This window comes from Orycteropus afer, unplaced genomic scaffold, assembly GCF_000298275.1.
Source record: "Orycteropus afer afer isolate SDZICR_OR568_19922 unplaced genomic scaffold, OryAfe1.0 scaffold00093, whole genome shotgun sequence".
In the NCBI taxonomy this organism is placed as follows: domain Eukaryota; kingdom Metazoa; phylum Chordata; class Mammalia; order Tubulidentata; family Orycteropodidae; genus Orycteropus; species Orycteropus afer.
This window is the reverse complement of record NW_006921680.1, coordinates 5,700,317-5,716,168: the sequence shown is the minus strand read 5'-3', so window position 1 is coordinate 5,716,168 and position 15,852 is coordinate 5,700,317. Positions and strand designations below refer to the sequence as shown.

The following is a 15,852-nucleotide window of genomic DNA, read 5'->3' as shown; positions in this document are numbered from 1 at the left end:
CATTGGCCCTGTTTAAAGAGAACTGAGTGCTGATTTGAGAAAGTGCTGTACTAAATTTATAACAGTTACAAAAACAAAACAGACTATATTTAAGTAGGCCTACAGACTGAACTAAGGAGCCTGGTGGTGTAATGGTTGAACGTTCAAACCCACCCAGAGGCTCAGAGGAAGAATGATATGATCATCTACTTCTGTAAAGATTACAGCCAAAAAAACCCTCTGGGAAGTAATACTCAGTCACATGTGCTGCTATGAGTTGGAATCGACTCAGTGAACTTCAAGAACAGTAATGCAGATTGAACTAGAGCATCACTCCTTGGGAAGGATTAGAGAAATGTAGTTATAATGTTTTGTTCTGATAATATCTGGTCTGCTGCACTTCCTAAGATTTAGGGTTGATTTTAATTAAGAGTGATACATTCTAAAATCCAATTCACTTCTCAATTGTGATTTTGGGGGACTTTTATGTAATTGCAAAAATTTATATACAATCTTTTATGAAAGGCACCAATTAAGAAAATCTAATTATAATTTCCCATAAGATACTATTTGACAAAAAAATTTTCCTCCTTGTTGCTGTTAGGTGCTGTTCAATTGGTTCTGACTTATACCAACCCTGTGTGCAACAGAATGGAACACTGCCTGGTCCTGAAACATCCTCACAATCAGTGCTATGTTTGAGCCCATTGTTGAAGCCACTATGTCAATCCATCTCTTTGAGAGTCTTTCTCTTTTTCACTGATCCTCTCTTTACCAGGCATGATGTCCTTCTCCAAGGACTGGTCTCTCCTGATAACATGTCTAAAGTACATGAGATGAAGTCCCATCATTGTTACTTCTAAGGAGGATCCTGGCTATACTTCTTTCAGGATAGATTTGTTTGCTCTTCTGTCAGTCCACGTGATATTCAGTATTCTTTGCCAACACCATAATTTGAAGGCTTCAATTCTTCTTTGCTCTTCCTTATTCATTGTCCAGCTTTCACATGCATATGAGGGACACTGAAAATACCATGGCTTGACTCAGGTACACCTTAGTTCTCAAAGTGATATCTTTGCTCTTCAGCACTTTGAAGAGGTCCTTTCCAGCAGATCTGCCCAAGAAAAAGTCATTTAATTTCTTGACTGCTATTTCTATGGACATTGATTTTTTGGATCCAAGTGAAATGAAATTCTTGACAACTTCAATATTTTTTCTATTTATTATGATGTTACTTATTGGTCCAGTTGTAAAGATTTTTGTTTTCTTTATGTTGAGGTACAATCCATACTGAAGACTGTAGTGTTTGATTGTCATCAGTAAATGCTTCAAGTCCTCTTAGCTTTCAGCAAGGAAGGTGTGAGAGTGGTGTATCACAGGTTGTTAATGAGTCTTCCTCCAATCCTGATGTCGCATTCTTCTTTGTATAATCCAGTTTCTCAGATTATTTGCTCAGTGTACAGATTGAACAAGTATGGTGAAAGGATACAGCCCTGATGCACATGTTTCCAATTTTAAACCACACAGAATCCCCTTGTTCTGTTTGAACGATGGTTTCTTGGTCTATATATAGATTGTGAATGAGCACTCTTAAATGTCTGGAATTCCATTCTTGAAAGTGTTATCTATAATTTGTTATGATCCACATAGTCAAATGCCTTTGCATACAACAAAACACAGATAAACACCTTTTTGCTATTCTCTTGTTTCAGCCAAATCCATTTGATATCAGCAATGATATTTCTCACTCCATGTCCTCTTCTAGATTAGGGCTGAACTTCTGCAGTTCCATGTCTATGTACTGCTGCAACTTCAGCAAAATTTTACTTGTGTGTGATATTAATGGTATTTTTTGATAATTTCCACATTCTGTTGGATCATTTTTTGCTTGGAACAAGCACGAATGTGGATCTTTTCCAGTCAGTTAGCCAGGTAAATGTCTTCCAAATTTCTTGGCATAGACAAATGAGCAATTCTGGCATTGCATTCATTTGTTGAAACATCTATATTGGTATTCTCTCAATTCCTAGAGCTTTGGCTTTTTACCAATGACTTCAGTGCAGCTATTAGTTCCTAGGAGGAAAACTTGGACTTTTTATTTTTTAATGTCAAAGTTTTACCTCCTAGGAACTCATATGTAATTGGAAAAAATGTGTATTTTGAGTATCAACTTGTGTGCCAGTACGTCCCTATGAACTTGACATAGAATCTATTTAGTGAAAAGAAAAACTTACTATAAGAATCTTTCAAGTATCAATACTCTCAACTTTGTAGAGAATATTTAGGCAACTTTGGAGATATACAATCTTCTAATCAATGACATTGTATACAGACTTTCTTCTTAATTTATTTGTGAAGCAAATGTTTAGATTTAAAATCTGCATACATTAAATTGGAAATATTGTTTCATACATTTAAATGTTTGTAACAGAGGAAGGTATACCTGGGGAAGGATGGGCAAAGAGGGCTGGGAATTGCACAATTTTAGGAAAATTAAGGAGTACAATGATAGTACTATCAAAAGTAGATCATTTGGCTCTGGTACTTGTTTCTTTAATTTTGGAGGTTCTGTCACTTTACCGTTGTAAAGCAAATAATAAAAATTACATGTGGAACGTTTAGAAATTTTATTCTGGTAGCACTCAAAGACAATTGTAGCAACAACAATAAAGCTTTTTATAAAAATCATTTGAAAATTGCTATAGTCTTTAAGCATAATTTTGTTGGTGTGGTACTACTAATCTCTCTTAAGTTTTCAAAATAGAAATTTTTGTTTAAATGTAAACTAGCCTTCAATACATCCAGCAGAACTATTCTATATTGCTCTGTACTATGAATGTTAGGACTTGAAATACAAATGATGTAGACATGTCTTTGTTTTCATATTGATATTTCTTTTTAAGTAACACTCCCTCTTCAGTCCTTCATCATGAAGGCCATTTAAAATGTTCTTATTTATAGTAACTTTTGGGAAACACCCATGTTGTTATAAGCAGCGGCTTCACACACAAGAAGTACTCAGTGAGGTGTCGTCCAGAGCCTATTGTCTTCAGATTGCTGTGCTGCATTCATCTTGTCCCCACAAGTTTGGTTCCTTTTCTCTTTTGCTTGTGCTTCCTCCACTTTTTTTCCTTTTTTTTTTTAAAAAAATCATTTGGCTACATAGAGCTGCCTTATGTCATTATTTGCATAGATCATCTCTGCTCTTTCTCGTTTCCTGCCTAATGGCCTCGCTTTTCAGAACGTAGCTGCTGTTCTGAGTGTGATCTTTTGCTGAAATGGGGAATGAATGAAGGTGGAGCAAAAATTATCTGGAAGCAAAGGAAAACTGGGTATTTTAAAAGGACGCAGAATGGAATGAGTAATGCACCAGTGTGGCCCCGTTGAATTGCTGTCAAGGGAATTCCCTGTTTGGACACAAAAGGAACGCATGGACATCAAGAGAAAACCAGAGAGAAAATCTCCTTAGGGAGTCTGCCTCACTGTCTGGTCAGGACAGAGGGATGAAGCCAGTAGTCCTCCAGAAATGCACAGAAACAAATGTACTTTATGAGTAACAGTTAAGCATTCAAACATGCCATTTTGGAACACAAGGTATTTTGAGGAGTTGACATCCTTTTGTAATTCATGTTCATTGTTCCTTTAAGTAAAATATGTGTCTCACTTTAGTTATACTGTTAGGAATTGTACTATAAAGGCAAGAGGACATTTTTGATAATGCACATCTTAAACTTTTCATTAAACTACCAAATTTAAATTCTACCTTTTTGTGCACTCTGACATTTTTGTCTGGCATTTTCATTAATTTTGCGACATACATAAATGTAGCTGAAATGTTAACTGATCAATACTTTGTCTCTCTCATGTAGCACTAGCGCTCCATTCCCCAAGGACCACACAGCAGAACAGAAATTAAATGTGTAAAATATCAAATGTTAATGTTAAACACAGTGGCACTTACTGTATAACGACAGAAAAGGCTAAAACAATTCCAAATGGACAGATGGTACCACAAATTATCTACAATCACATTTAAAGATTAAAGTTTGTCCTGTAAAATAATTCTTTGACGCACACTGAAGTGTGTCCTTTTACTGATAGCTCAGTTGTCCAATTATTTTTGTGCTCATTACAGTGAGAAATGACAGTATTGAAAAGAGAGAGAGAATGCACATTCTTTTTTATTCCATGTTGCACCCACTGATATCCACAAGAACACAAATGTCTGGTCAAGAGCCTGATGAAAATTAGGCACAATTTATGAGGCATTTCCACATCCAAACTAGATGATTCCCAAAGACCAGCAGTTCCTTCTACACTATGCATGTGTGTGTATGCTTTTCAGCATAAAACATTCAAAGTAAAATTAAAAAACCCAATTCATAGCACACAAGAACCAGAAACATGTTTCCATATATTTTATCCATCACCTTCCAGACTGATTTCAACCTTTAATATTGTCAGCCAGCTTTGACTCTTCCCCACAGCACACAGGCCGAGCAGCTTTAACCCTTCATTTCTTGTGCTCTATACTTCATTTGACATTGGGATGAAAAATTAATGATTTTCCATTTGATCTCATTCTTCCACAATTATTTTTGGATAGCAAATATGTGAAGAAAATGGAATAGAAAAAGGGCACTTAAAAATTATAAAGTTTACTGCTCTGGGCCTAAAACCAAGCCACATAATGGTACAAATGCATGTGCTCCATGAGGCAGCTGCATTTATGGAAAAATGGGCCACCTGGAACCAATATTATAATAATAGACCCATGATCCATCAACAGGGAATGATAGGAACAATATGTTTGCAACAATAGGGTGCTGCTCATACTCTTCTTCTAATGGAAAGCAATTCTTTTCAATAAACTGACCTAAAAAGGCTCTGATTATGCAATGAGATCTTGGAAACATTTTGTTTTTAAATACATCATTTAGTATCAGTAAGATGACCACAAATCCTACAACAGTCCCCTTGATAAAAAATGCTATTTTATTAAAATTAAGAAGTAAATATCTTGAAACTCTTCTAGAAAGAAAAAAGATAGCATCCTCTCTGCTGTGTGACCCTAGGCAAAGTCATTATCTTTCTGTGCTTCAGTTTCTTCCTCTGTGTAAGGGGAAAATAATGGCATCTCCTCATAGATTTGTTGGGAATATTAAATGTATTAATGCATGAAAAGCACTTCATAGTTCCCTGGCGTATAAAAACACAAAAGCCAAACTAGCTGCTATCAAGTCAACTCCAACTCATGGCAATCCTCATTGGGTTTCCCAGGCTATAAACCTTTACAGAAGCAGACTGCCTCATCTTTCTTCCACAGAGCTGCTAGTGGGTTTAAACCACAGACCTTTTGGTTAGCAGCAAACTGCCTTAACCACTGCACCACCAGAGCTCCTTCCCTGGAAGTAGTAGTACATAAGAGTCTTTTTACACCATAATTTAGGTTAAAATAAATGACTGACAAAGGATAGTAACACAGCTTAAAATTTAAATGGAAACTCCAGGGAAAATTAATCTTTTTGTTTTCCAGTTTTCCAATCAATTCATGTTCACCCCATGTGTATCAGAGTAGAACCAATGTCTATCATTGTTTAATAACTACCTTTATTAGAGTAAACCTTTATTTATCTAACACTGAAGAATGAGTTTCTTCATGTAGCAAAAATTTTCAGAGTGATTAATTGATTCATGGATTGGTTGACTGATTTAGCCAACCATTTATATTGGTGCTTACTAAGTGCTAGATACTCTGCAAATGCTGCTACACTATCAAGATGAAAAAAGCTGGGTCCTCATTTTCATGGAACTTTTTGTTTTCAATGAAACACGGCTAATATTACTGTTTCTTTCAAAAGTACTCTTGAAAATGTGACTTCACATGACAGTTCATGGTCTCTATTTTCACCACCAGTCAATAATCCTCTTTCCTATCCTTATTGTGCCCCTTTTCCCCTCCAAGATCCTTGCACTAGCTTGTGTTTTATAAGACAGAATCTGTTAGACACTGACCACCAGCTAAGACAGATTTTATTATATTTCTTCCCCAGTGAATTTTTACCTCCTTTTAGTAAAATCACTCAGATAATGTATATGTGCCTATGTTTCTCAGAATTCTAGTGTATGTTTTTTTTTTTTCCTTTATGAACAGGATATTGTGAAAAGGGCTGCCATCTTGAATTTACTTTACAAGAGTGACCTCTTAAAGTCAGAAGGAAAGCTTATGAAGACTTATATCATTTTTTCTCATTAAAATCAAAGTACCTCCATGGCTAGTGAAAAATCAAAATAAAGTTTGCTTATCAATACCAACATAAATTTGTTATGTGAAAGAGCTACTTAAAGAATATTGAGAGAGGCAGATTTCATTTTCTAAAACCTATTGATAATCATGGTTGCTTTCTCTCAGGAGACAATAACATGGCTATGGAAAGCAGGCCGCCTAACTTTCTGGTAACTTATAAGACAAAGGGACATACACACTCTTTGTTTAATGTGCTCAGACATTAATGAAAGTCCTATACAAGGCCAGAGAGGAGGACAGAGCTCAAAGTACTAAACAGATGTGCATACGCTCATTTGAATGGTAATACTAAAATGTTGATTTGCTACTATAATTAAGGCTCTTCTTGTAAGCCCTCATAATAATAAAGTCATATTCTGCTAAACTGGCAACTACAAGGAAGCATAAGGTACTCATTTCTAACAGAAACGAAAATAAAGGATTTCAAAAGAAGGACTCCACTTAAACTTCAAACTGAAGTCCTGAATTAGCAAAAATAACACAGGAGTAGAAAATCCCAGCTAATGCTCAGAGAAAAGTATTCCTTTGGATTTTCCAGCTCTGCAAGTGGGTCTCATCAGCAGTTTTCAAATAACCAAAGAAAAAGGCTACAAGATGAACATTGTTAGAGGACTCTTTGGCTTTATCAAATCCTCACTTGTGCCTTTTTAAAAACTGGAAATCTCAGAAATAATAAAATATCTCTAAAATAGGTCACATCCACTTCCCTTTAATTCATATATTAATTCACATATTTAAGCATTAGCAAACTAGCATCTTACTGCCAATGATTTTCACATTTTGAAAAAAGTAACTATGGAACAAAATAAAATCAAATAGAGATGGTCAAGATTATTAATTTTTTCTTTAACACTAAGGACTTTTCTTGGCTCTTCTATTGGGATTTGGAATTATGCAATATGTAAAATTTTACTTTTTAGCTGTCACAGAGAAAATTATACATTGGCTGAGACGTCTTGCATTCCGGAAATCTGAGGAGGGAAAAATGTATTCTTGGACTCAGACCTTGTACAATCCATCAGGTTCCTGCCCACGGCAAATCTGTCCAGTCAAGTCTTAAAATAAGAGTTTTAAAATGGCCACATCAACATAACTGTTACTATAGCCACAGAAACATGCAGCTATGATTACTGAATTTAATGAATAACAATGTAAGTAATACAGTATGATCATACCACAAAAGCAGCGAGACTCCTTGGGGGTGAATCCCAATCAAAGCAACTATTAACGTAGTAGGCAGCATTTATGAGCACCATGACACAACATTTCGTCCTGATAAAGTTTCTTAGCAACAGCTGTAAAGAGAATTAAAATAGTATTAGAATTTGCAGGACTGAAAACCACCAGATACACTGCAAAATTCTTCAAGGTTATTGTGATTTCAAAACGATTAAGACAGTTAATAAAGGTGCAAGAATATACTAAGCAATTTGGCTCACAAGTTAAAGAATTAGAAGTATCATTGGAGAAAGTGGAAAGTACTAATAAGAGTGATTTCTTCACTATTACCATATAGGTTGGACTGCCTTTCTTCAAAAAAAAAATTAATCTCTAATAGATTAAAAAAAAAAAATTTGGCTACTTTCAAATTCTGCACCTTAAATATATTTTAAACTCTTAAGATTTATTGTGGTTTTAACATTCACCAAATACTTTGACTTCAAGTTATTTCAAAGTGAAATTAATTTTAGGGAAAATCTATCAAGTGTTGCTTTATTATAGAAAACAAAAAGTTTTCACTATTTGGCAGGATCCTCCTCCTCTCTTTATTATGATCATATTCTCTCTCCTCTTTCTCTTTTTCTATTCCTTTCTATCTATGCATCTAAACTTCTATGTATCTACCTATCTGTCATCATCATCATCTATCTCTCCCACTTTAAATTTAAACATACTTTCTTATAATTTTGGAGTTAAGGAAAAATTTTTCAGTAACCAAGTGCTTTATGGAATCTTTTATTAAAAATCTAAATATAATGATATAATTTAAATTTTAAAAATAAGGTATGATACAACTATAAAAATATTTACATAAGCAGTAGATGGTAATTTGAAAAATTACATACAGCTATATTAACAATTAGAATAATCCTATGTCTGCAGGTTGATATTTTTTTACTTCCACACACACTACAATGCTGATTTGGTAATTTAAAGAAATAACTATGCAGAGTTTACTAAGGTCATCTGCCAACAAATACAGGTGTAAATATTATATGCATGCATGTGCATGCCAGTTTTAACAATTTGTTAAAATTTAAATTTCTTTTAGGGAAAGTAAATGGTTGCCTATTTGTTTTCCTTCTTGGTCCCTGATCACCTTCTTTTAAGAGCTACTTTTATCTATTTTTGTGGAGAAACAAAATCTGTATTTACATTTAGATAGATATTTGTAACTCATGCACTTTCTTTAAATTATCAAAGATTTCACTGTTTATGGTGACTTGATTAAATAAAAAAAATTTTCAGATTCCTAATAACATAGGAAATTATTAAATATTTCAAGACAGATAAGGTTGGTAAACTTTATAGTCATAACCAATATTTTATTTTTGCTCTGTTAATTAGAAGTTAAAAATGGAGTTGCTCAGTACTTTTTCGGAACTTGATATCAAACTTAATTAAAAATTATAAGTGACTTTCCTTTGTGATAGAAAAATGTTTTGTAATTTTCTTTCTTCCTTTTTTCCTTAGCTAAGATGGCAATAAAAGATCACTTATAAAAGACCATAATTAAAATCTAATTAACAGGATTTTTTTTTCTTTAAAAGATGGAGCTTTCTCTCATCTGGATTAGAGGGAATAACTTGATGCTGGGTTTGCTTTACACACACCTGCATCATACCTGTGGGTGGTCTGGACATATATTTGAACCTCAGCTTTTGGTGTTCTCATTTACACATTCCATGGCAATCAAATGTATTTTATGTCAAAATGATCATTCTTTTGCTAATGCATGAACACATATCCATTATTTGCAGTGCGTACAGTATCCCCTTTTCTTTCTGACCACCCCCATCCAATTTAGTAGTTTGGTATTGTCTTCGTTTGCTCTTTTAAAGAAAAGAAGAATGAAAGAAAGAAAAAGAAAAGAAAGAGCCATTTTTCACATAAGTAGATGATCAAAAATTCCAGTCTTCCCCCCTCCATACTTCCAAAGTTTATTTGAACTTACTTAGATGTTTTACAGATATAATCAGGTCTTCCGAGAGGGATTAATCTTTCCTTGCTTTTTTACCTGTTTAGAGAGTCTGTTTTCCTCTTCAATGTACTTCTGTTCTTTGGGTATTAATGTTCGTAAGCTGGCTTTCACCTATATATCAACATATGTGTCTGTTATGGATTAATATATTACAAATGTTTACCAGTTTTTCACCCAGTTCAATTTGCAATAATTTCTAAAGTTTCAAAGTCCTGGCTGCTGTGCTTATAAAATATAAATGTATACAGTTGCACATGCATGCGCTTCTATTTCTTACGCCGGCAGGAGCGGCCGCAGCACAGCCGCAGCGGCAGTCGCCAAGTATAACAGAAAGTGTGGGTGTGCCAGGCAGTGGCAGAAGCGTATTCTCCAGGATACATCAAGGTTTAGAGAAAATGACGAATGACAGAAATTCTCTACAAATCAGGAACAAAAGCTTTCATGAAACTGAACTCTTTAGCAGTACAAAAAAGCCAAAGTTAAGACTTACAGCATTAAAAATCACATCTATTTCAAGATAGATGACCCCCTTTGTTGGCCCTGTCAGCTGCTTGTTTTTCAAGACGTAGGCTTTCTGTTCACCATTTTGAATCTGCGGGAAAAGGACATGACAGCCGTCTGTCTCGCGGTCTCCACTGAATACACTCCCTCAGTGACCTTTGACCCCCAGCTGCTGAAACTGACAGAGAACCCAAAACAACTGTGGCAATTCTGACAAGTACCTGTTCATTACCAGGATCAAGTCTGTCAGGAAAAATTAACTATCATGGGATTCAACATGGCCGTGAATTGAGTATGTTAAAATTTTTAGTGTTCTTATTACAGACCTTGGTTGAGAAATGACAGACACAAAGCTGAGGTTTTTTTTTTTTTTCCCTTTCCTTGAGTAAAAGCAACACAGAGCAGTGTGTCAGGTGAATAAAACTTACAGACAGCAATGGTATAGCAACTTTGCCCAGAAAGTCAGCACTTCGATCCCGATCTTCATCATAAACTGTCACTTCAAGAACAGAATGGATATCTTTAATGTTGCTGCATAATAGATATATGTAGGAAGAAAAAAAGACCTCATCAGTGGGCAGCAGGAACAAAAATGGTTTTGAAAATTTAGATACCTCCAGCTGATTTTATGCATATGTTTTTATGCATGCTATTTGCATACACACATACACAGAATAGCTTGATATCTGACAGAATTTCCCATAATGCATCTTAGTAGACTACAGTGATGGTTCTATCATCTGGAACTTTGAATACCATTATAATTTCAATGAAATATAATTTTTAAATGAAATAGAATTTTCCATCTAGATGAGCACAGAATAAATTTATATATAAAATATTAATAAGTGGCACTGACTTTTTTAGATATTTCCTTCTTCCCATAATTATCATCAATTCCCATCTTCCCATTACCCCAATGTAAAACATGACCAGGTTTAATATCAGCAAGAATCAAAGTATATTTTAAGTAATTCTTCTTTATACTAAGAGAAGGTTTCCCTTTTGTGTACTGCTGTCACCAAAATATTGACTAAGTTTCTGCTAAGTTTGCAGTCAAAATTAACTAATACTGAAAGCAGGATGGAGAAAATGTAACATGTATAGCTACTGTACCGCCCTGGGATTTATAAATTAAGTAGAGTTCCATTATGTTCCAAAGACAACATATGTTAATAAACAACTGTGTGCTCTCTTCATATTTTTGTTTTTGGAAAAATAAGCCCAAATTGTTGACAGCATTCATTCTTTGATCAAATTATTTATTAAGGAAACGTGAATAAAGAGAAAACAAAAAAAATGAATATATTCATCACTGAAAAACCACAACCACATGTGAGAAGAGGCATTATCAGGGCACAATCAATTAATGGCTTTGATAATAATCAAACCTATTCATTCAATTATGCATTCCAGAGAAAAACATTCTCCACAAACTTCTTAGGAGGGCAATTTTCCTGACCAGGCTTTCATCTCTTATAAAAATGTGGAATTCCTTAAGAAAAAAATTGGTCAGATAATTAAAGCTGATTAGTTACTGGCTCTTAAGCAGAGAAATTATAGTAAGAAAATAATGAGGAATTTAGCAGTTTTTTTTCTATGCAAAAAATGAAAAGTTAGAAAGCCTTTAAGAAGTACTTAGGCTTAGAGAGTTTTCTTTTGTTCACAGTCTATTTCCAAAGCCTAGTTTTAAAAAATTAAACTTAGGAGGTACTAGAGTGTAGCATCGTCAGCTTTCACAGCTCATAATTAAAAAGATTTACAAACTTTTTTGAAACAAAAAGAAAATTAACTCAAAGTCTGTTTTGGTATCTAGGACAATGCTTCATATTCTTATTGTGCTAAAATGAAACAAACCAAAACTGAAGCATCTGCCGAATTCGTGACCAGATTGTTTGCTGATTTCAGCAATGGAACAAATAGAGCTTTGTCTTCCTTGGTGTCAGTGCAACTGGAGAGAATTTCAATAGAAAGTATAAAAGGAAGAAGCAGTTCAGCTAATAGGAGAAAAATCCTTACTCAAATTATATAAAAAGTACAATTAAAAAAAAAAGTCTGTGAAAACAAAACAAAACAAAAAAAATGGCATACTCCTTTCCCCAGGTTTTATTATCAGGAAGGTGTTCAGTTATAAAATTCATAGTTGTTAGTAAAGGGAAGGCCAGATGCGCTGAGTTTTTAACCAGTTAAGGATAAATGGGGTTGGGGTGGGGGACTCAAAAATAAATATCACTTAACCCCGTTTTCCAGATAAGCTCAAGGTAATGAGTACTTACAACGTGAAGACTTTGTTCCACTCAGGATTGAGATTTTTGTAGACTGTATGTGTAAGTAGCCTATCATTGTTCAGTTCCACTACACAAAAAGGATCACTTTTACCTGTAATAGATTTGGGGTGAACATTTTCAGTATATATAGCAGCCAGAGTTCATTTCCTGATCATGATCATATCTCTCTTCCAAAAAGTTTTTTAGTAGCAAAATGTGAAGAACAATTAACTTAAAAAAACCCCATCAAAATAGTTAGAAAAATTGGATGATGTTAATAGTCCTTGTGATTCATAGGAATTTAGAACCTGCAAAAAGTAAAAGAGCAAATTATACCGTTGACATTGCAATTTGCAAATTTTAAAAATAACAATATAACTGTCATTTATGAGAGGAAATATGATGCATAACCATCACTAAATCTGTTTTTATTTAATTCTGCAGTGATCACTTTTAAAGCTCACTCAGCCTCTTTACTATTACCCATATATATTTTTTCCAACTTATCTGCTTCATTAGTAACTTGGAACATGAATTCCTGAACAAATTTATTTTGGGAAAACTGCTATATTACATAATTACAACATGTTAATGACTAAGATTGGGTTACTCTCTTCTGAGATATCTACTTCACCACAAGAAAGTCAATTCGACTCTCGACTCTCGAAGGCAACAACAACAAAAAATCTGTCATTTGAAACTTAACATCAACAACCAATCTGCATGTTAAAGAGCAGTATTTTTTTCTGTCCACTGAGAGTAAAGAATTTGGAAGTTATCATCTGTTTACAGCCACTCTGCCCTGCCATGGTCACATCTTGTCCACTTGGCAATAATATTTGGTGATGTCCTTAATATTTTTGTAATGTCATGTCTTACATTATAAGAACCATAAAGTCAGAGCCTCTATGGGGGCAGCCTTAATGGTATTAGTGCAGCATGTAATTTGTTTGATATCTTATACAAATGACAATGAAATCAATATTTAGACAAAGCTGTCCAGAGGTCATATCTTTTAAACTACAATATTGATTTAGACTACATAAGAGGTTAATGTGCATATTATTAACTTTAATGATAAAGAATAATTGTTTTAAATGCATTGTGAATTGTAGTCACCGTAGTTTACACTTCTGTGAAAGCTTAAATATCATTGAAGATTTTCAATTAAATTTTAATGGAAAAGAATTCATTAGCTACCAATGACAGATGAGGTATGTATTCCCACATAGCTTTGTATTTACTTTAGCTATTTTAATTCTTAAAATGAGCTGTACAATCTTTGACTCACCTTTAATTAAGTTTATTAATTTTATATTAAAAAAGAGATTTAATATGAGTGTATTAGTTCAGTGGCCTCATATACTCCAGGATAATTGCGTAATTTAGCATTATGGTAGTCTTCATAATTTTTGGTCTTGGGAATAATTTTCAATAATGAATAGAGAACTGAAAATCTTAGAGATCTGGCAAAAATTTTACTTCTAGATTAATATCTGTATTATGTTTTTTGCTTTTCCCCACCCCCCATATTCTTCATTCCTCTTGCCTTTCCTGAACCACCCCCACCTCTACCTCCCGCATATCATGGAAGATAGTGTTCAAAAAATAACATTTTGTTCATTAAAATACCATGCAATAGGTTTAACTTGGTCTGTCAACAAATTATTTTTCTCCACAAAACTGAGGTACTCACATACAAAATAGACTCAAACAGTTTTTAAACTTCATTTATCCATAGGCTCATATTTAGTATGTCCTTTCTGCCTAGCTTTGTGCTATGATATAAACAAAAGAACAAAGAACTTAAACTATAACCTCGAGTAGTTTAAAAAAAGTATTGAAAAATAAAACATATTTACCTGTAACATCTAGAGGGAAAATCATAGCCATATTTGAGAGAGAATTTCATGTCAAACTACTTTTTATTTTTTCACTATACACAGAACTTCAGATTACATGACTAGCATTGGAAACATTCACTTAAAGGGAAGCTAACTTTCACTCAGGAATCTTTATAGTTTCCCTCATATACATATAAGGAGAATGGTGGTGCAATGGGTAAGAGCTTAGCAGCTAACTGAAAGGTTGACAGTTTAAATCCACCTAGCAGATCTATGGCAGAATGACCTAGTGATCCACTTCAATAAATATTATGGGCAAGAAAGCCCCATGAGGCAATTCAACTCTGTCATACAGGGTCACTGTGAGTCGGAATCGGGAACACCCAACAACATTGTAGATGTGAAAATTCATACCAGTTGTAACACAGAAAAAGGACTTTATCGCAATAAAGATTTTTGGCATTTCCATGACCTCATTTCCACTTGCCTCATTTCAATTACTATTGTATTTCAATTGATTTTGTTTTACTTGTACTCAAGTGATCAGCAATCTATAATTAATTCAGTCAGAACCAAAATCGCACCACTTCTCCAAGGAGCAAAACACAGGAACAAACTCCAGAGATCAGTATCTACGGCAATTTTTTTTTTTTTTTATTCTCAACTCTTAATAGCAGAGAATGAAAATCCTTACTTGATTTTTTTTAAAAGGAATTATATTCTATTGAGTAAAGAAGCTTTAATGCTTTTAATTCAATCCCATGGAAAGTCTCCCAAATTGCTGCTTTGCTTCATTCCCAGATCTCTATTTGCTGACAAACAAAGATTTGGAGTCAGTGATTGGCTGAAAGATCTTAAAGAAACCAACCAGTACCATGTGCTGTTGAGCTGATTTCTACTCATGGCAACTCCATATTTTTCAGAAGCAGATTGTCAGCCCTTTTCTCTGGGTGGACTTGAACTCCCAACCTTTTGGCTAGCAGCTGAGTGCATAATCATTTTTGCAACATCCCAGAACTCCAAAGAAACAAAACCAATTCTCAGTGTCTGACACTTATTAAGACACTAAAACATGTATCGACCCTCTGCAGAAGAGGGTGTAGATGATCCACATTTCCTTACCTTTGTTATTTCTCAAGACCATTCCTAGGGAAAACCAGTATTAGTTACCCATCACCCAATCTCTCTTTCCTTCTTTGCTATTGGATTGAGGTGTTAAAGCACTAGAGACAGTCCAGACAGCAAACCCACTCTACTGCCATCGAGTTGATTCCAACTCATAGTGAGGCTACAGGACAGAACAGAGCTGTCTTAGAGGGTTTCCAAGGCTGTAAATCTTTATGGAAGCAGACTGCCTCATCTTTCTCTCACAGAACAGCTGTTGGGTTGAACGGCTGACCTTTCGGTTGGCAGCCACCACAGTGTCATCAGAGCTCTTCCTAAAAACACTACCATACCAAAAAATAGTTTGAGCAGCTTCTGAAGCCACTTCCTAGTCATTTGCTATTCTAAATTCCAGTGGTATACCATAATTTGGAAAAATATTCTCTTACCTGCAGAAGCGCTGGTGGTGCAGTGCCTAAGGAAGGCATTTGATTGTTAATGAGAACATTGTTTGTTCAAACCCACCAGCTGCTGTGCAGAAGGAAGATAGGGCAATCTACTTCCATAAAGATTTGGTGCCTCAGAAACCCAGTGGGCGTGGCTATGAGTCAGAATTCAACTTGACTGCAATGAGGCTTTTTTTTTTTT

General features: G+C 34.6%; 1 protein-coding gene across 1 annotated transcript in view; it reads right to left on the bottom strand.

The window, feature by feature from the left end:
• The window catches only part of MCTP1 (multiple C2 and transmembrane domain containing 1), an 894,856-nt gene that overhangs the window by 162,956 nt on the left and 716,048 nt on the right, over nucleotides 1–15,852 (bottom strand). The window contains exons 13-17 of the mRNA XM_042781174.1: nucleotides 12,266–12,368; nucleotides 10,418–10,520; nucleotides 9,979–10,080; nucleotides 9,525–9,599; nucleotides 7,462–7,581 (exon numbers count right to left, since the gene is read on the bottom strand). Coding sequence (XP_042637108.1) covers nucleotides 7,462–7,581; nucleotides 9,525–9,599; nucleotides 9,979–10,080; nucleotides 10,418–10,520; nucleotides 12,266–12,368 — 503 coding nt within the window. The remainder of the gene's footprint in view (nucleotides 1–7,461; nucleotides 7,582–9,524; nucleotides 9,600–9,978; nucleotides 10,081–10,417; nucleotides 10,521–12,265; nucleotides 12,369–15,852) is intronic.